We start from the raw sequence: 21,386 nt of genomic DNA, 5'->3' as shown, positions 1-21,386 counted from the left end.
TCGCTTCATTGTGGAACGATTCCACCAGGTTGTTCGTTCGAGACGGACAACCGTGGACGCTCACGATTCTCGCAAGGGGGCTCCATTGGGTCCTGAGGTACCGCATAAACTGGAGGACCGCCGGATGATTGGCCGCGATTTCATCGGCCGCATCTGTCAATAATGCGAGCCCCTCCTGAAATCGGTCAGCCGGAGCAAGCGGTAGTGACATGGCCATCGCCAACGCGGTTCTGGGGGCGTCCGACAGGCCTAGGCGTTTCCACCTTCGCTCGAGAGCCTGACAGTGATGTGAATTTCCAAAGAATAAGCAATACAGTCACAACCAACGTCCAGAATGCGATACAAGCGTCACGACATGTTTTACCTGATTAAAATGAAACCAGCACCCATGAAGCGCAGCGTTGGGGAAAACATCCCGGACGGCAGACATCGCGGCACGTTCATAATCCCCCATCACAAACCTCAAGTTTGCAGCCAGCCCTGGTGCCAGTTCAGCGAGTCTCGCAAAAATAGCGCGATATAAGACCCTCGTGCGTGCGCCGCACAATACATAAACAGCGGCAACACCCTGTAAAATATTTTTCACAATAGCTCGTATTCGATTGTCAATCTAATATATCGTATAAGAAAGGTGGCAGAAAAATTTGGGACGTACAGCATCCATTACCCGCATGCGTACGATATAAAGCTGCGCGATGGCTGGAACATACGGTGCGACCTGCAATTATACATGCAATTATTTCTAACACCAAATCAAATTTTTTAAATAATTAATCAAACTAGTTATACCCCACTATGCCTTGCCCTTTGGCTACGATTAACAACTACAGAAGTTGAAGCGCTGCTATACCCGAGTAAGTTCCCACATCGCTGTAGGTTTCCAGATTGCTCTTTAGCAAAAAAATGAACATATAATTTTTTCTCCACCGATCAAGAATTTAGGCGTTATGGAACGGCTTCTGCTTAACGCGTATAAATTAATTTGAATCCGTAGAGGGTTGTCTCTCTTTACCATTTTACCGACAGGGCAAGCAAGTTGAAAAAAAATTTAAACCGATCTTTACAGATAGTGCCATTTCATCACTTGTAAATTGTCGTCCGACAGTAATATTACTTCGTTCAGGAGTGATACGAAAACTAGCATCAGAGCATTCAGCCCGTTAATTACGGATCTAACATGGATGAAAATGAATTTCGGGATGAATATACCACGACTGATCGGTCCATACGGAAAGACTTTTCTGCGACTCGATGAATTTCTTGCAAGGTAACTAATCGTTAGTCCTGGCTGCGGTATTATGCCTTATTACGAAATCAGCTGATTTTCTCAGCATTTTATATTGCATTTTACACCTTGGTGAACTTCTTAGCGCAGGTTACAAGTACATTTTGATCGTTTCAGCGCTGATAGGTATTCTTTCCGTTTTACCTTGAACGTCCCGTCGATGTAAATTTCGCCGCAAGTTTCTAGCGCCTCCAGCATTGGGATGCTGGCGAAAATCAGGGCGACCGAGCCATCATCCCCCTCTACCAGGCCACGGTACACCTCTGCTGTCGCCTCGTAGGTGGTGAGAGCAACCCCAAGGTCGCGCAAGCTCCCCGGTATCAGCGGCCTCACTTTTGCACGAGCTCGGTGCATAGCGCTCTTCATTGAATTGTAGAGCAGTCCCGGCGCAACTATCGGATTTCTGAATCCAATTCAAAACTCGGATGAGAAATAATCCCTGCCGGTTAATAATGCCCTGCCACACGTACGATATTTTTCGCAGGAACATTTTTCCGATAGCAATAATCACCGCATAATATCGACACTGAATTGAGCCCTTCAGTAATTGATGCAAATTGTACAATGAATTGGAAACAAACCTTCTACACACGGTGTCGAATATTTCTTTTAACGAAATATTCGTCTCGGCAGCCATCTCGAGCATCTCGCGACGCATTCGGGCCTCCTCTACGATCGTCAGGTTCGGTTGGTGACCGGCGTGGGCAGTGCGCACATGGACGCGACCATCCCCGTCGACTCGTACGGCTCCCTGACATCCCGTTCTCGAACGTGTCGAGCAGCGGAATTTTTCTGGGTATGTCGTATCGACATGGTACTCGTACCCGTCGTGAACCCACCGTGAGGTGTTAAAACGCTTCCCGGGGATTTCTTCCATCTATATACAAAATGCAAATAATTCTCGGGAATAGTTGAATAATCAGAGTGGCAGAACCCATTGTGAAACATGAAAAATTATATGTTCTTAATTTTGGTCCATACGTAACTTCAAATATTACAAAATCGAACTTATGGTCGTTCGATCGGAATTTTTACATGTTCGAAGAAAAAAAAAAATTGTTTTTTGTTCGCGCAGACAGGCTTAAAGGTTTAATTTAGGGATAAAAATAAGCTCCTTAAAATTTCAGCTCTTAACATTAATATTGAAATGCTCCGCATCGCACTTTTCTGTTTGCCATAAGAATAACACGGGAAAAATGTTTTTCGCTCCTTCGGATTTCCATAACTAGCTAACGACGCGTCGTATAGAAAATTCACGGACAAATTTTCGGAGGGAATTAAACGCTCTATAAAAAGTTCTCGTGTTATTTTTCGATAAATCTGCTCTTTCAAAAGTTATTTAGGGTCAAAAATTGACCCTTGTAACTCTTGAAAGAGTAGATTTATCAAAAAATGACTAAAGACTTCACGCGGATAATGTCACGAACACCAAACGAAAAAGACAAACAAATAGATCGATATACATGACTTGACGAAAGTTAATAGTTCAATCATTCATTTAATGACAAATTTTTTATTTCGCCTACATTTTCCTCAAATTGTATTACATTACGAGATGACCGATCACTTCAGAATCAATTAACGAGATACGTAACGCCTTACCGTGTTGAAAAAAATGGTCAGAATCCCGCGGATCGCGTTAATCGACGCACGACAATACGCCGCAACCCGTTACCCGATTCGGAAGAGGGGCGGCGATTGCCACCAAAGACCCCGCGCGCGGCCGATTTCTCTTGGCCGATTGGCAGACTCGGCAGATTTCTCCGTAGGAGATAAGCGCAGATACATTCTTCAGATTAATACACCACTTGCAGGGCGTTTCGAAGGATATCTCAGTTTTTTCCCAAAATTCATCAGCCGGTCTAGCATAGTTTTTAAAAAGCCTGTTTCAAGGTACTTACCGCAAAACAAAAATCTCCTCCGCACTCTCCCAGTTACACCGGTGAATGTGTTTAGCTCTGAAAAGGGCTGTTTTTTGCGTGTGTAAATAAATTTACAGAAACGCGTAAAAAATAACAAAAAAAGCACGAGAATTTAAATGAATTTACAGGAACGCGGAGAAAAAAGAAAACTGAATTGAAGTGAATTTACAGGCACGCGTAGAAAATGAAAACTAAAAAAAAAAACGAGATTGAAAAAGCGTTGAAACAATTAAAGTTATGAAGCTAACGAAAAAAAATGATTTTACTGCAAAACGTAATAAAGCAAAAAGAAACTACTGGAAGATCGTGAAGCGATGAAACAATGAAACTTATGAGGTTGAATGAATTACGAAAAATAGAAGGCAAATGCACAAAAAGAACTTATAGATCACACGCTGTTAGTCTTACGCTAGATAGGAGCTAACTGACGCCGCGGATCCGATCTCCCGCCACCGGTATTGCGGGTGCTCCATCCCTTGACGACCTAACGAATGTTACCTTAGTTACCAATGAGAGAGCTTTAATTTGCGTAAACATATTTTTTCTCTTATTCTTCATCCTGATCGACGGTTGGGATGTCTAGGGGGCTGCGGGGGGGCGAACCGGCACCTGTGGCAGCGTCGCGAAAATACAGCCACGCAACTACAATGTATCTCGCTCGGCCGATCTCCGGGTATTTTAAATCGAAGTTATTTAAAATTTCGAAATGTCAAAAATAATGCCATCGTGTCATTTTAAATTTACGGTGAGTGAAATTGAAAAAAATGGTGTCTAAAAATCTTTTTTTCTCAAAGCCGTCTAAATTTCAGTTGTTAATCGATTTATTTTTCTTTCAGCTGATGATCATTTTCCAAGTGTGTGGATTCAAGTTCTTAATTATTCGCAGTATCTAGATGAGCCATTAACTTTTCAAACTTTTTTATTAAACTTCGAGATATCGATATTCCATTTGTTATAGCCCTGGAACGAATTTTTGGGAAACAAAAATTTTGGGACTTTTTTTTACAAACCGAACACCTTTCTGACCGACACATTTTCGATTTAGATGAATTTTTTTTCACGGGTTTTATTCTACATTTAAAAAAAAATAATATTATCTATTAGAAAGTGAGACTTTATGAAAAATTGAACGAAAAAATAAATAATAATAAATATTATGGTGGCAAATAAAAAATCTGATTTATTAGGATTTCAATACATTATTATTAGTTAATGAGTACCTTGTTCTGCATCCCAGCGTGCAATATTTACTTTTACTTTTAATATGAACGGGGTGTCTAAATTGCCTTCACGGACTAGCCAACGTGACACCTCCCTAAAATCCAACCAAGAATTTCTTTGCCAGACCTCGTACGACGCATGATTTTTAAATTTTAAGCGATTGCGCTAAGTTGATCCGAGTGCAGCATTTCATCTGGATTTTCCGTCACGGAAATTACCGTTTTGTTCATCTGGGTGAATGATCATTATTCGTTCACGAATTGAATATCCGCACTTTCCCTTTCCCGCTGCTGACCCGTTCCCAGGCGCTAGCCGGTATTGTTGCCATACACGGGCGCATACTCTTGTGTGACAACAGAAATATATTATAATACTGCAAAACGCACATCTACGAATAAAAATAAAAATAAATCTCCAAATAAATCAGAAAATGTATTATTGTACTCTCGGTTTTACCGGGAAACCGATAATTTTAACCGGTTGAACCGAGAGTTAACTAACCAGGTTCGCTATTTTAATCCGTTAAACCGGCCAAATTGTACAGCGCTGATCTCAATACTTTCAACATCAGTAACCACTCTAGATCCGCATCACTCAAAAAACTGATGTTGATGATTACTTCAAACCTAGTGAAAAATGTCTGTTGTCAATATAATGAAAATGTACGGAAAGTGCGGATATTCAATTCGTGAACGAATAATGATCATTCACCCAGATGAACAAAACGGCAATTTCCGTGACGGAAAATCCAGATGAAATGCTGCACTCGGATCAACTTAGCGCAATCGCTTAAAATTTAAAAATCATGCGTCGTACGAGGTCTGGCAAAGAAATTCTTGGTTGGATTTTAGGGAGGTGTCACGTTGGCTAGTCCGTGAAGGCAATTTAGACACCCCGTTCATATTAAAAGTAAAAGTAAATATTGCACGCTGGGATGCAGAACAAGGTACTCATTAACTAATAATAATGTATTGAAATCCTAATAAATCAGATTTTTTATTTGCCACCATAATATTTATTATTATTTATTTTTTCGTTCAATTTTTCATAAAGTCTCACTTTCTAATAGATAATATTATTTTTTTTTAAATGTAGAATAAAACCCGTGAAAAAAAATTCATCTAAATCGAAAATGTGTCGGTCAGAAAGGTGTTCGGTTTGTAAAAAAAAGTCCCAAAATTTTTGTTTCCCAAAAATTCGTTCCAGGGCTATAACAAATGGAATATCGATATCTCGAAGTTTAATAAAAAAGTTTGAAAAGTTAATGGCTCATCTAGATACTGCGAATAATTAAGAACTTGAATCCACACACTTGGAAAATGATCATCAGCTGAAAGAAAAATAAATCGATTAACAACTGAAATTTAGACGGCTTTGAGAAAAAAAGATTTTTAGACACCATTTTTTTCAATTTCACTCACCGTAAATTTAAAATGACACGATGGCATTATTTTTGACATTTCGAAATTTTAAATAACTTCGATTTAAAATACCCGGAGATCGGCCGAGCGAGATACATTGTAGTTGCGTGGCTGTATTTTCGCGACGCTGCCACAGGTGCCGGTTCGCCCCCCCGCAGCCCCCTAGACATCCCAACCGTCGATCAGGATGAAGAATAAGAGAAAAAATATGTTTACGCAAATTAAAGCTCTCTCATTGGTAACTAAGGTAACATTCGTTAGGTCGTCAAGGGATGGAGCACCCGCAATACCGGTGGCGGGAGATCGGATCCGCGGCGTCAGTTAGCTCCTATCTAGCGTAAGACTAACAGCGTGTGATCTATAAGTTCTTTTTGTGCATTTGCCTTCTATTTTTCGTAATTCATTCAACCTCATAAGTTTCATTGTTTCATCGCTTCACGATCTTCCAGTAGTTTCTTTTTGCTTTATTACGTTTTGCAGTAAAATCATTTTTTTTCGTTAGCTTCATAACTTTAATTGTTTCAACGCTTTTTCAATCTCGTTTTTTTTTTTAGTTTTCATTTTCTACGCGTGCCTGTAAATTCACTTCAATTCAGTTTTCTTTTTTCTCCGCGTTCCTGTAAATTCATTTAAATTCTCGTGCTTTTTTTGTTATTTTTTACGCGTTTCTGTAAATTTATTTACACACGCAAAAAACAGCCCTTTTCAGAGCTAAACACATTCACCGGTGTAACTGGGAGAGTGCGGAGGAGATTTTTGTTTTGCGGTAAGTACCTTGAAACAGGCTTTTTAAAAACTATGCTAGACCGGCTGATGAATTTTGGGAAAAAACTGAGATATCCTTCGAAACGCCCTGCAAGTGGTGTATTAATCTGAAGAATGTATCTGCGCTTATCTCCTACGGAGAAATCTGCCGAGTCTGCCAATCGGCCAAGAGAAATCGGCCGCGCGCGGGGTCTTTGGTGGCAATCGCCGCCCCTCTTCCGAATCGGGTAACGGGTTGCGGCGTATTGTCGTGCGTCGATTAACGCGATCCGCGGGATTCTGACCATTTTTTTCAACACGGTAAGGCGTTACGTATCTCGTTAATTGATTCTGAAGTGATCGGTCATCTCGTAATGTAATACAATTTGAGGAAAATGTAGGCGAAATAAAAAATTTGTCATTAAATGAATGATTGAACTATTAACTTTCGTCAAGTCATGTATATCGATCTATTTGTTTGTCTTTTTCGTTTGGTGTTCGTGACATTATCCGCGTGAAGTCTTTAGTCATTTTTTGATAAATCTACTCTTTCAAGAGTTACAAGGGTCAATTTTTGACCCTAAATAACTTTTGAAAGAGCAGATTTATCGAAAAATAACACGAGAACTTTTTATAGAGCGTTTAATTCCCTCCGAAAATTTGTCCGTGAATTTTCTATACGACGCGTCGTTAGCTAGTTATGGAAATCCGAAGGAGCGAAAAACATTTTTCCCGTGTTATTCTTATGGCAAACAGAAAAGTGCGATGCGGAGCATTTCAATATTAATGTTAAGAGCTGAAATTTTAAGGAGCTTATTTTTATCCCTAAATTAAACCTTTAAGCCTGTCTGCGCGAACAAAAAACAATTTTTTTTTTTCTTCGAACATGTAAAAATTCCGATCGAACGACCATAAGTTCGATTTTGTAATATTTGAAGTTACGTATGGACCAAAATTAAGAACATATAATTTTTCATGTTTCACAATGGGTTCTGCCACTCTGATTATTCAACTATTCCCGAGAATTATTTGCATTTTGTATATAGATGGAAGAAATCCCCGGGAAGCGTTTTAACACCTCACGGTGGGTTCACGACGGGTACGAGTACCATGTCGATACGACATACCCAGAAAAATTCCGCTGCTCGACACGTTCGAGAACGGGATGTCAGGGAGCCGTACGAGTCGACGGGGATGGTCGCGTCCATGTGCGCACTGCCCACGCCGGTCACCAACCGAACCTGACGATCGTAGAGGAGGCCCGAATGCGTCGCGAGATGCTCGAGATGGCTGCCGAGACGAATATTTCGTTAAAAGAAATATTCGACACCGTGTGTAGAAGGTTTGTTTCCAATTCATTGTACAATTTGCATCAATTACTGAAGGGCTCAATTCAGTGTCGATATTATGCGGTGATTATTGCTATCGGAAAAATGTTCCTGCGAAAAATATCGTACGTGTGGCAGGGCATTATTAACCGGCAGGGATTATTTCTCATCCGAGTTTTGAATTGGATTCAGAAATCCGATAGTTGCGCCGGGACTGCTCTACAATTCAATGAAGAGCGCTATGCACCGAGCTCGTGCAAAAGTGAGGCCGCTGATACCGGGGAGCTTGCGCGACCTTGGGGTTGCTCTCACCACCTACGAGGCGACAGCAGAGGTGTACCGTGGCCTGGTAGAGGGGGATGATGGCTCGGTCGCCCTGATTTTCGCCAGCATCCCAATGCTGGAGGCGCTAGAAACTTGCGGCGAAATTTACATCGACGGGACGTTCAAGGTAAAACGGAAAGAATACCTATCAGCGCTGAAACGATCAAAATGTACTTGTAACCTGCGCTAAGAAGTTCACCAAGGTGTAAAATGCAATATAAAATGCTGAGAAAATCAGCTGATTTCGTAATAAGGCATAATACCGCAGCCAGGACTAACGATTAGTTACCTTGCAAGAAATTCATCGAGTCGCAGAAAAGTCTTTCCGTATGGACCGATCAGTCGTGGTATATTCATCCCGAAATTCATTTTCATCCATGTTAGATCCGTAATTAACGGGCTGAATGCTCTGATGCTAGTTTTCGTATCACTCCTGAACGAAGTAATATTACTGTCGGACGACAATTTACAAGTGATGAAATGGCACTATCTGTAAAGATCGGTTTAAATTTTTTTTCAACTTGCTTGCCCTGTCGGTAAAATGGTAAAGAGAGACAACCCTCTACGGATTCAAATTAATTTATACGCGTTAAGCAGAAGCCGTTCCATAACGCCTAAATTCTTGATCGGTGGAGAAAAAATTATATGTTCATTTTTTTGCTAAAGAGCAATCTGGAAACCTACAGCGATGTGGGAACTTACTCGGGTATAGCAGCGCTTCAACTTCTGTAGTTGTTAATCGTAGCCAAAGGGCAAGGCATAGTGGGGTATAACTAGTTTGATTAATTATTTAAAAAATTTGATTTGGTGTTAGAAATAATTGCATGTATAATTGCAGGTCGCACCGTATGTTCCAGCCATCGCGCAGCTTTATATCGTACGCATGCGGGTAATGGATGCTGTACGTCCCAAATTTTTCTGCCACCTTTCTTATACGATATATTAGATTGACAATCGAATACGAGCTATTGTGAAAAATATTTTACAGGGTGTTGCCGCTGTTTATGTATTGTGCGGCGCACGCACGAGGGTCTTATATCGCGCTATTTTTGCGAGACTCGCTGAACTGGCACCAGGGCTGGCTGCAAACTTGAGGTTTGTGATGGGGGATTATGAACGTGCCGCGATGTCTGCCGTCCGGGATGTTTTCCCCAACGCTGCGCTTCATGGGTGCTGGTTTCATTTTAATCAGGTAAAACATGTCGTGACGCTTGTATCGCATTCTGGACGTTGGTTGTGACTGTATTGCTTATTCTTTGGAAATTCACATCACTGTCAGGCTCTCGAGCGAAGGTGGAAACGCCTAGGCCTGTCGGACGTCCCCAGAACCGCGTTGGCGATGGCCATGTCACTACCGCTTGCTCCGGCTGACCGATTTCAGGAGGGGCTCGCATTATTGACAGATGCGGCCGATGAAATCGCGGCCAATCATCCGGCGGTCCTCCAGTTTATGCGGTACCTCAGGACCCAATGGAGCCCCCTTGCGAGAATCGTGAGCGTCCACGGTTGTCCGTCTCGAACGAACAACCTGGTGGAATCGTTCCACAATGAAGCGAGACGGAAGCTTGGGGGTCTCCATCCCAACGTCTGGAGGTTTATTGGTATGTTATAATTCGTTCATATGTGGGAGCGCATTTGTGCTTCAGGAGATACCGAATTCCGAAAGAAAATGTTTAAAAGACTTGGCCAACTTTTTAGCGAGTTGTTTTTTCACGTGGTTTTTCACGAATTGATATCGCAGTTTGGTAACAAAAGAAAGTATCACTTAAACTGTAAGGGACGGATTGTATACTCCTGCGAAAACATTATTGTCAAAACAAGCAAACGCTTGTTATTTCAAAAGAGGTTCTTGAAACTGTTGAAACATTGCCAGCCTCGAATCTCAAGATCTGCGAGTGTTGTTTTTTTCATCTGATAAAAATTTTGGTTGTGGGTCCGACTTTCTTATGAGAGGTTTGCGGAAAGTCAGAATAATGAAATCGATAATGAGACTCAGGAATTCAGTATCTCCTGTAGATCTTAAGGCTTAAGAATTTAGGACTGCAAATTCTTTTTTTTTTCGTCAGCTTCAGAAATTAATTTCAAAGTAATAGATGTTCGGTTCTTTCCGACAATTGAATCGCATGCAATATTCACTGAAACACATTTTCCATCAATTTCATTGAAATTGCCTCGGAACGAAAAGCAGATACCAAAGAGGGAGATCCAAAAGAAAATCGGGGTCTTGTCCTATTTTTTTGATGGATTTTCTTCCATGATCTCAATCCACGATCGCCAATTCCATATCCAGCGTCGGTGAAACACTTACAAATTGCCTTGAATTTGAATGCACAGAACACTTGAAGGATCTGATCCTCAACCAGGCGATCGACCTGACCAGGCTGCGAAATGGGGAGCGTGCCAGGCGACCACGCACGATCCGAAACATGAATCGGGATGCCCTAATCAGGGATGCTCAGCTGGACCTCAGCGTTGGGAGGTAATGCCATTTCAGATTTAGAATAGTTTACTCTCTTTATAGATTGAGACATGTGGATAGGCTACATATTAAAACCACACAGCGACCTGCAAATGTGCGATATCAAGCGCTCTTGCCTGCTGATGAAGTTCAAACGATTTCACGCATGCGCAGTTTGGTGTCTGGTTTTTACGATTTAGCCCGATGTACCGAGAGAATCTCTCGAGATTCTCAAGCTACGGTGCTGATAGCCGAATAGCATACATTGAATCCGAGTTAGGATTACCTCCGTTATTCCAGTATTCTGCTGGGCCTTACCTCGATTTGGATTAACCCTCATGTTCTTTTTTAAGGTTCACGTTGCTGGAATTTTTGAGGCGTTGTGCGACCCGGGCACCGACGGGTGTTCTTGTCGGACCTCAGAACGTGGCAGGGGAAGGTTGGTAACCGATTGATTGGAAATTAGGTTTAGCTGGCTTAACCGTATCTATAACAACATTACCGATCATGTCATTTGCAGATGCAGTGCCGGATGTGGAGTTGGTCGAGCCCGGGCTTATGAATCCGGGCGAAACTGTCCTCGAGGTGCCAGGTAAATTTTCTGACCACTGCCCAGATATCGATGTTGCGATCACCGTACGAACTGTTTGTCACGTGCTGCCATGCGCATAACATATTCGCCTCGTTTTTCTTTCACAGTTCGACATGGTGGCAGACGTGGTCGTGCGGCCCCGAACCCGCGTGGTCGTGGCGACGGACCCAGAGCCCCGCTTGCCAGGGCTGAAGACGACGCCGTAGCGCCGGCTGTGGAACGGGAGCAGCACCAACCCCCCGTTGAGTTGGTCGCGTTGGAGGATGGTAAGCCCACAAGCGAGGTTCATCTGCTCCTTGAAAAGTTTTAACGCTTGGTAGGACCCTCCCACTATCAACGATTACGGCTTGTCTGTCAGAAATTTGGAAGAAGGTGATTTTTTTTTTTATTTTTACGTCACGCTACTTTTCGTGACGTGGGCTCATCTAGCCGGGCTGAATGAGGAGACTGCGGTATTTAACAAATTTCCTGCAAATAGAAGGGAGTTGATGCGTTTTGGTTCATTCTCTTGCGATTTCCATATGCCTGTACTCACAATTCCGGCGACCCCCCATCCCCTTCTTCTTCACTGCCGCCACTACCGCAGGCTTTAATATTTAATTTCACATTCAACCGATTCAACACACCGATTATGTACATGCTGGTCACTTATACATCTTTACGTAATTATCGACACTTACATGTTGTTTTAGGAGATGAGGATGTCTTCCACGTACCGGAGGACGATTTCGAAATGTTTGCGGTGCCAGCGGAGCCGGTACCTTTCCACCCCGTAAACGCGATCCCGGAAGTGGAAAGGGTCAATGGCGGGGTGCGGGAACGAGGCTTGTGCTGCGTTTGCCTGCAGGATGCCGCAACACATGCCTTTTTGCCGTGCGGGCATCATTGTTGCTGCGCGGATTGCGTCGGGCAAGTCGGCGAGCGCTGCCCAATATGCAGGGCGAACATTGAGGGGAGCGTGTTCATTATTTCAAACTCGCCCAATCTACTGGGAATTCGCACCACAAAAACACCACAATTTTATATTCCCAGTCGCGCGGTGTGGCGGGGGGGGGAGGGGGGGGGGGACTAATTGCTAGTTCAAATCCAGACTTGGCTATCAGTCTTCCGAAGGTTTGGCCACCCTTTCGAATGTTGAGAGGGAGTTTGTTTCTGGGACGAGGGGTTCATCGGAATTTGTTTTTGTCACATAACTCGTTTATTTTTTACTTTTTTTTGAAGTGCTAAGAACTGGACTTATAGGAAATCTGATTCTCTATAGCTTTGCTTGTAACAATTTTTTGTCTACGATTGATATTAGTCACCCTGTCTTAGACTATCGATGCCTCACCTTCCCTCCCAATTCCCCCGAGGATCAGAAAAATAAAATTGTGGTGTTGAAATCGTGCAATTTCGGGTTTTTTTTCTCCTGGTTCATTGCGACTGGGCTAAATGTTCGACGACAAGGCGGTGGCAGAGGAAGTTGAAACGGGGGGAGTCTCAGTTAGTTCTGGTTGGTTATAGTTCCCCTCTGTCTCTGCAAGAGTCTGATTCCCAAATTACGTGCAATATGTTACTGTATGCTCAATTTCATTTAGTCTTCATTCCGTGCAACGTTAACTCATAAGATACAAATTTACAAGACTGAAAAAAATACTACTCGTGGACGAAGTATGCACTGTGATATATATATACTGTGATATAACGTATGGGCATTGAATTGCGACACATATTTTTGATTGACTGGATTTTAAATGTTCTACAATGAAATAAAGATAAATAAATCGGATAGTCGTATACATTAAAGATGATATGCTGAGGATACTGAAGCTATTGACATAGATACGCTCGAAATACTTGATTCTTGTATCAAAATTGATAATAACTGCAATCTGGAGATCTCACCTACGTACAGATCGCATGAAATACCAAAATCAAAATTAATTAATTTTATAATTATGCGCATAGAAGAAACCTAGACGCTCCGGAAACAATAGTATCGAGAGCGAATGCTTTGCTAATACATTTATCAGGAACAGTTTGATCGACACTAAGGCTTTGAAACAAAGAAGCCTATTCAACAATAATATTGAAGAGAGGGAAAGTTGTGAATATTTTGGTATGCATCGTATTTGATTTCAATTTGAAATTGGACAAACACGTTGAACACCTTGTAAATAACACTGAATATCTAGTATTTTTTATAAAACTCTACTGAGCCTCGTGCTAATAGTCCAAACTACAATATGTTTTTAGAATATGAACGAAACACTAGGTCCAAAAGTACACGATTACCTAGAAGAAGTAAAATTATAAGTGATGAAAAAAAAAAAAATTATTCGGAAGCTATCAAAGTATTCAATAAACTGCCTAACGAACTTAAAACCTTGACTGTTAGTAAAGACATCATCAGAAGTGAACCGGAAATATTCCTAAGTGCTTTATAGATAAACTAAAGTTATAATTTTTTCTTATTCACTCCAACAACAAATGTAATAAACGTTGAACTTGTGAAATTTTATGGAACCTAGGCAGTACCGAATAGTCTTGAGTAGTAAGTATTTTTGTTATTTAGTTCTTAAGTTTAATGTGGGATAATGTTATACCAGCCTCTATGTACAGGTAACAATGTTACCTCTATAGAATTTTACTTGCCGTAGCTTCTATACTTGCGAATTATCTGGTATGAGTAAATTTCAAATATATGAAATAATTAGTTTTCAAACTCTGACAGTATAACAAGAGACAAGATTATCCAGGTACCACAAAGAAGTAAAACTGTAAGTGGTGAGAATAGCTGTATAAAATTTTTGAGTCTTTTCTATTGCCTGTCTAGCGAATTTAAGATTTCAAGTGATAAAAACAAATAAAAAAATAAATCGAAGAATTGGGTTGCAACAATTTAATGTAAAATATGAAGATATGTATTCTGTTTAAAAAAATAAATGACCAAATAAATAAGTAAATGAATAAGTACCAACGAGAATACTTTTCAGTCCTGTAGTCAAGGGGACTGATTACGGTTTTATCGTACAAGAAGTATTTTATTTTGCAAACGTTTTACTTAGCCGTTTTCGTCCGACGATATCACATATGTATATCGTACGAAATATATACCTCGTGTACCTGCACAATAAATAAATTAATATAAAAATAACATCCCCTGCGAGCAATTATGTTTGAATTTTTTTTTTATAGTTTCTTGAACTCTTGCGTTCGGATCACGTACGTGACGTTCAACCATGAGATGGAAACTTACGATTAGTCAATAATAAATACAAAACTTCACTTTTCACCTTCTCACCTTTCATATTCGCACTGTGGTTCCAAGCCGGACTATCTATCATTGGGGAAAAATTTACATTCTTACCGCAATTTTCACTAGTAAATAGCCTGACTATTTTCGCTAGGGTCGCCATGGTGATCATTTTCAAAATAATGTCGAATGCGAGAACAAGCGGATACAGATCCGGGTGAAATCTTGTTGTTTAATCTTTTTTCATTGACGTGCAACGATGATATATTCACTAACTTTTGTTCAGAAAATGATTAAATTGTTTTGAATATTATACGTAAAATTTGTTCAGTCTGCCTGGCAAAATGATAAGAATTTTTCATCGGATAGTAGCATCAATGCCCATTAAATAGACTAGTCAGCAAGCGCCTTTTTCACGATTTTCAGTTACTGTTCTCCTAAAAATATCGTTGAGGTGTCATTCGATTCGGAATCGCGTTTAGAAACTTTTGGAGAAAATTCAAGACTCGCAACAAAGAATTGCAAGAGTTATAAATAATTTAGTAAAAAAAAGGAGAAGGGGGGGGGGGGGTCGTTCTTCGCAAGTATCTTGAAAACTATCGCAGATATCGCAAATGTAAAAAAATATTCTGAAAGAGCAGGGAATTCCCTCCGAGAAAGTCCTAACTCCGGAACTCTACCAACAATATTCATAATTTTAATTTAGATCAAGAGGTGGAAAACAATGTTTCCGTGTTTTTTTTTTTTTTATAAATAAGTGCAAATAAGTCAATAAATAATCGAGTTAGATCTTCGAATAAAAGCTCAATTTATGTGTTATTCAATAGTGTATAAAAAAGATCTCGACTGTCTCTGCCGTATTGGTAATATTTTACAAGTTATTCGCATCGCAATGATAAATAACAAGAAAAAAAAAAATGGCAAGCTCGAAGACACGAGAAGGTTTGAAATTATGTAAAAAAATAGGAAAAAAATATTTTCATCGAAAAGTCCTGCTTCGTTGTTTTCATTGTGTTGGCAGTATTTAAAAAAAAAATATAGTGTGCATGTACATTTGTTTATAACAGATTGTTTATTACATAAATAATTAGGAAATGAACAAAAAATATTTTTTTCGTCACAATATGAAAGAGCACTGGGAATAACGATTTTTCAAGAAAAAATGGTTTCTCAATAATGATTTTTAACCATGAAAAAGAAATGTTAATTGAAGGATGTGTTGTTGAATCATAGGGACTTTGTTTTAAGAAACGATTTTTATCTCAAAAATCGTTGTTGTTATCGACGATCTAGTTGTCAGAAACAAAATTTTGACAATGTCATAAACAATGCAGTTGTTTATCAGAATTTTTTTCAAAGTCGGAGTGAAAAATTTCAAAAAATTATTCTCGTACAGTTTTCAGTGATTAGAAATCGAAACAATTGAAACATTTTGAAAATAAGTTTTTTTGGTAGCTCTATTTGATTTTTTAACATTTTCATTCCTTAAATTCTTGATTAAAACATGAAAAATCGAAATTGAAAAAGTTTATGAACGGAGATCTCTTTCAAACCCTTTGAAGAATGGATTACATAAGTCGAAACAATTTTCCGGTTCTTAGTTTGAAAGTCACAGGGGTTTTAATATCGATTCACAAATTGTTAAAATAACTTGATTAACAAGAGCATGATTAATTGAAAAATTGTGGAACAACTTTTTTTCTGTACGGATTATTGTTCATTTATGTGTCTCAATGGTACCTGAATTTTTTTCTTCCTTTTATATCCATATTTAATGGGTTAAAAAAGTTTTTGTTGCAAATATGAGCGAATCTTGCCGAGCGCACGATCGTCACATCGCTCCATCGCCCGTTTTCAGCCCTATTTTTACCTCCGAATTGAAATTATAAATATTGGTGGAGGAGCTCCGGGAGTTAGGACGTTCTCGCAGGAAATTTCCTGCTCTTTCAGAATATTTTTTTACATTTCCAATATCTGCAACGGTTTTTGAGATATTTGCAAAAAACTAAACGCCTTTTTCTTCTACTAAATTATTTACAACTTTTGTAATAATTTTTTTGCGAATCTTGAATTTTTTGAAAAACTTTCTAGACACGGTTCCGAATCGAATACTACCGTACTCAAATATCAAAAAACTAGTTGGAAACTTGTAGAAACGAACCGCTCGGTCGCGTGTAGAAACGGCACATGTAGAAACGAACCGCTCGGTTGTAGGAGCGCCACTTGTAGAAACGAACCTCTCGGTTGTAGGAACGCAACGTGTAGAAACGAACTCTTCGGGAAAAACGAACTTGTAGGATCGCCACTTGTAGAAACGAACTGTTAGGTATTGGCACGTGTAGAAACGAACGTGTAGAAACGATACCCTCTCGGGATGATGATGTGAATTTTTTTCTCATATAGAAACACTACTGAACACTAAAATCTCGCTATCTCAGATTCTTTTGGAACATTATTACTTTTATAATTAAATATTTACTGAGAACGTGTCCGAAACACGTGTATTCTAAATGGGGAAATCCATCCTGTTTATCGGCACGGGTTAAATTTGAGATAAGAATCTGAAAAAATGAGGCAATTATTTCTGAATTATTTGTCAACACTGAACTGAAAGTCTATCAAAACCCTAGATATGGGACACCCTAATGCATATTGACCGTGTTGGATCAGTTTTTCTTCTCCTTCAAGAAGGTCCGAACCTTAGTTCGTCCCGAATTAAAAATCCTCCACAAGTGAAAAATTTTCATCTTAAACCTAAGAGGTGTCTCACTTCATGTGACTCATTTCTACTTGAGTAACATCCACGCAAGTAATAATATTAACAAAAAGTATACTGTTTCCAGTTATTTCGCAGTATTTATGAAAATAATCGTCCAGTACAGTTTGCAAGTTGAATTGACTTCATTTTGTCATAGATAATAAAATATTCGTTTTTTTAGAACCAAGAAGATTGGCTTCCGCCTGTCACCTTGAACAAAAACTAAAAAAAGTCCTGTTTCATTGATAACTGGTTTCTTGTTGCACCAACGCAAAACACTTTGATCATTTGTGCAGGTAATGTGACGATCTACACATTCATGTGTACAGGCATAAGGTCGTATGATTATTTTTAAGGATTTTACGGAAAAAGCGATCTAGCTGTAATTTTTTACATGTTATTCAAATGGGAAGGAGTAATTTGCTGTGAGGTGCCTCAGATCTTGAGATAAAAATTCTACACCCTGGAAAGATTTTGGTATGGCAAAAATGATCGTATAGATTTTGTTTTGATAGTAAAGAAGGTAACCCTAATTTGGAAACTTTACATTTCACCTCGAATTTCACTTTATATTACGACTCGGTAGGTCGGAAAAAATAAATACTGTTACCAAGGACGAAATCACCCGTTTCAGCCCTCTTTGAATGATCTAGTACAGGGGTTACCAAATGGCGGACCGCCGACCCATTTTGTGCGGACCGCGAGAACACAGCAACTTGCACGACAGAGAACGTAATTTAATAAAAATGTGTCCCCCGTATTATCTTTGTTGACGTTAATTCGAAAACGGCCGGGAGAAGTAACGAGCTAACAAGCGAGAAAGAGTTCGCAGATTGCGAAAGCGTTGATCGTCGCGTCAGGGAAGCGCGCGGGGCGTCGCGAGGGCGGAGGTAATTACGCGACTGCACTGTCGGCCGCCAGGGGGTCAGTGTTTTTGTTTTAATTTTGAGTGACGGACGCCGCGACGACCCACGTGCTTAAAATATTACGTTTGTTTGTTTACTTAACTAGTTTAAGTACCTACCTGTTTACATTAGCGAGTTTTAATAATATGGAACCGAAAAAACGAACAGTTGAGGATGAAAAGAGACAGTCTTTGCCAGTATGGACCGATTTGTATTGTTTTACGCTGCCAAATCGTGCTAGAGCAGTACCGATGTGCTTAATTTGTAACCAAACAGTGGCGTTAATTAAAAGCTCGAATATAAAACGACATTATGATACCAAACACAAATCATTTGCCGAAAACTTTCCACTTGGTAGTGATCTGCGTAAGTCTAAAATTGCAAGTTTACTATCAAGTTACTCATCTTCGACCCAGATCATAAGTCGCTCAATGACTGCGCAGAAAAAATGTGGTGAGGCTTCTTTACGTATTTCTTGGACTCTTGCTAAGCATATGAAACTATTTACTGATGCTGACGTAGTTAAAGAATGCTTTCTCGAGGCGGGTAATGCTTTATTTGAGAGCAAAAAGGATGTTGTTGAGACGATACGACGGATTCCGTTATCTGCTTCTACTAGCACCAGAAATACACACGTTTTGGCAGAAGAAAATCATTGTGATGTGAAGCGGCAGTTAAATAATGCAAACTATTGCGCCTTGGCTATGGATGAATCATGCGATGTCACCGATACGGCACAGTTAATTATTTTTGTACGCTACCTGGACCAAACGAGAGAAACTTTTGTTGAGGAGATATTGGCTCTTTTGCCGCTATAAGGAAGAACCCGAGGAGAAGACATGATAGAAGCAGTGATGGATTATTTTGATAAAGATGAGTTAGACTTGAAAAAGCTTTTATCGGTAACTACTGACGGTGCGCCAGCAATAGTTGGGAGTAAAAAAGAACTAGTTCACCTGATGAGTAGCAATGCAAGATGTAATGAAAATTTGATTTCCTACCACTGTATTATTCACCAAACTGTGCTTTGCTGCAAACTCAAACATCATTTTGAGCGTATTATGCAAGAAGTGATGAAAAAAATGAATTTTCTTCGTGCGAAATCATCACTGCAGCATCGTGAATTGAAATCATTTCTTGAAGAATATAATGCACAATGTGACGATCTACTGTTGCATAATAATGTGAGATGGTTAAGCAAAGGCTGCGTTTTAGAAATATTCTTCAGCATTTTAGAACACTTGAAAACATATCTTTTTAATAGTGATCAGACTTCAGCAAACGTCTACTTAAGTTTTTTAAACGACAAAGAAAATGTAGCTGCCATTGCTTTCTTGACGGATATTTTTAAACATATCAATGACCTGAACCTTAAACTTCAAGGCAAGGGAAAGCTTGTATGGGAGCTCATGGCAGGAGTAAAAAGTTTTTCGCGAAAACTTGACCTCTTTATTAATGATCTTGGTAATAAATGCTTACACTTCCCCAATTTAAATAAAATAATCAGCAGGGACAACGAGATTGACGTCGGGCAATACAAGACGTTCATTACGGATCTTAAATTGGAATTTAAAAACAGGTTCGCAGATTTTGAGAAAATTGCGAATGTTGTAGAAATCCTCAGCAGCATTTACTTTTCGCATCCCGATGGTGAATGGAGCAACGAAGCTGCAATTGTTTTCGGGAGTGATAAAGCTACTCTGCAGATGGAAATGATCGATTTCCAAGAAAATACAGTTTTACAACACAAATATGCGGAAGTTTCCAGTGAAGAGTTCTGGATAAAATTTGTGTGTGGTAATAAATATCCAGAACTACAAAAATTAGCTTTCAAACCACTGACTTTGTTTGGGTCAACATATATTTGTGAAGCAGCATTTTCGAAGATGAACTTCATTAAGAATAAATTTCGATCTCGACTTACTAATGAACATCTCCAGGATTTAATGTTAATAGCTTGCACCAATTCTACTCCAAACTTCAGACAGATAGTGTCTCAGTTCACGTGGCTGGGTAATGAAAAGTACGCAAAATTTGGGGACACGAGAGTTTCGAACGTTTTCTACGGTATGCGCATATTGCTTTTCATTGGTTAATCAAGTATTACGTAACGCTTTATTTTATATCACTTCTTCGTCTGACTCCTGTAACGATTTCTCATTGTTTTTTCCTATTATATTCTGTTCATTACTCGTGCCATTGCCGTAACACTGATTGTGAGACTGAGCCGTCTACGCTTCGAGGCATTCGTACAACTTGTGGTGTATACTTGAAATATAACTATTCGCCTGATTTTTTTTTACAAATTAGGAGCCTAAGTTTTGTTATGCGACATTCAAAATACAGCTATTTCTAGCCCGTAGGGGGAAGAGTGTGGTGTTAAAATGGTCCAAAATCGCGTTATTCAATATATAGACGACCCCTTATCATATTACACCAATATATCAAACTCACCAATCCACATCCCGTATTTTTGAATGTGTTCCGTAATTGTGTCACAGTGTTTTAATTTATCTGTTATCTCTTTTGCACTTGCCTTCACTTTGGTATCTCTACCTCTTTTATATTTTTGGTAGTTTTTTTATAGTAAAGGAGAAGCGCTTCTCCTTTACTTTGAAAAACATCGACCCTCTGACCTGGACCACGAATACGCTGGTTCCTTCGACTTGGACAACGAATACTACGGAGCGCTGCTCCTGGACGACGAACAACATTGTCCCTCCGACCTGGACGACGAATACGAAGCGCTTCTCCTGTACTATGAAAAACATCGTCCCTCTTACCTTGACCACGAATACGCGCCACACAGCTATTTCTGCTGTAGCTTCAACATGCATTGCCATGAGTTGGAATTAGAATTTCTGATTTGATAGATTAATCGAACCCAGTTATTTATAATTATAGGTTAACTTTTTTATGGGATAAATTGCGAGGAAGGCGGTGCCATGCGGCCGATCGTGTGAAGCTTGTCGCTGTCAGCCGCGGTCCGGCAGAGAATGTGGAGCCATGTTCTGCTTGAACTGCTATCTTCATGCGTCTTAAAAACGCTATCTTCAGCCGTCTTAAAAACGCTAACTTCAGGCGTCTTAAAAACGCTAACTTCACGTATTTCCACAAATCTTTTCAGTAGATAGACATATATTTATATTTATAAATTTATATTTTTAAGCTCTTGTTGCCCGTTGGCATTGAA

The 21,386-nt window shown here is 39.8% G+C and overlaps 1 protein-coding gene across 1 annotated transcript; it reads left to right on the top strand.

Annotated features, from left to right (window-relative positions):
- The first annotated feature begins 19,032 nt into the window (after positions 1-19,032).
- LOC124410938 (general transcription factor II-I repeat domain-containing protein 2B-like) lies at positions 19,033-20,289 on the top strand. Its single transcript, XM_046889685.1, has one exon. It carries the CDS (start codon positions 19,033-19,035, stop codon positions 20,287-20,289), a length of 1,257 nt encoding a protein of 418 aa, XP_046745641.1.
- The last annotated feature ends 1,097 nt before the right edge of the window (positions 20,290-21,386 follow it).

Source organism: Diprion similis, chromosome 10 (genome assembly GCF_021155765.1).
Source record: "Diprion similis isolate iyDipSimi1 chromosome 10, iyDipSimi1.1, whole genome shotgun sequence".
Classification (NCBI taxonomy): domain Eukaryota; kingdom Metazoa; phylum Arthropoda; class Insecta; order Hymenoptera; family Diprionidae; genus Diprion; species Diprion similis.
The sequence above is the reverse complement of the archived record's forward strand: the minus strand, read 5'-3'. Positions and strand labels throughout refer to the sequence as shown.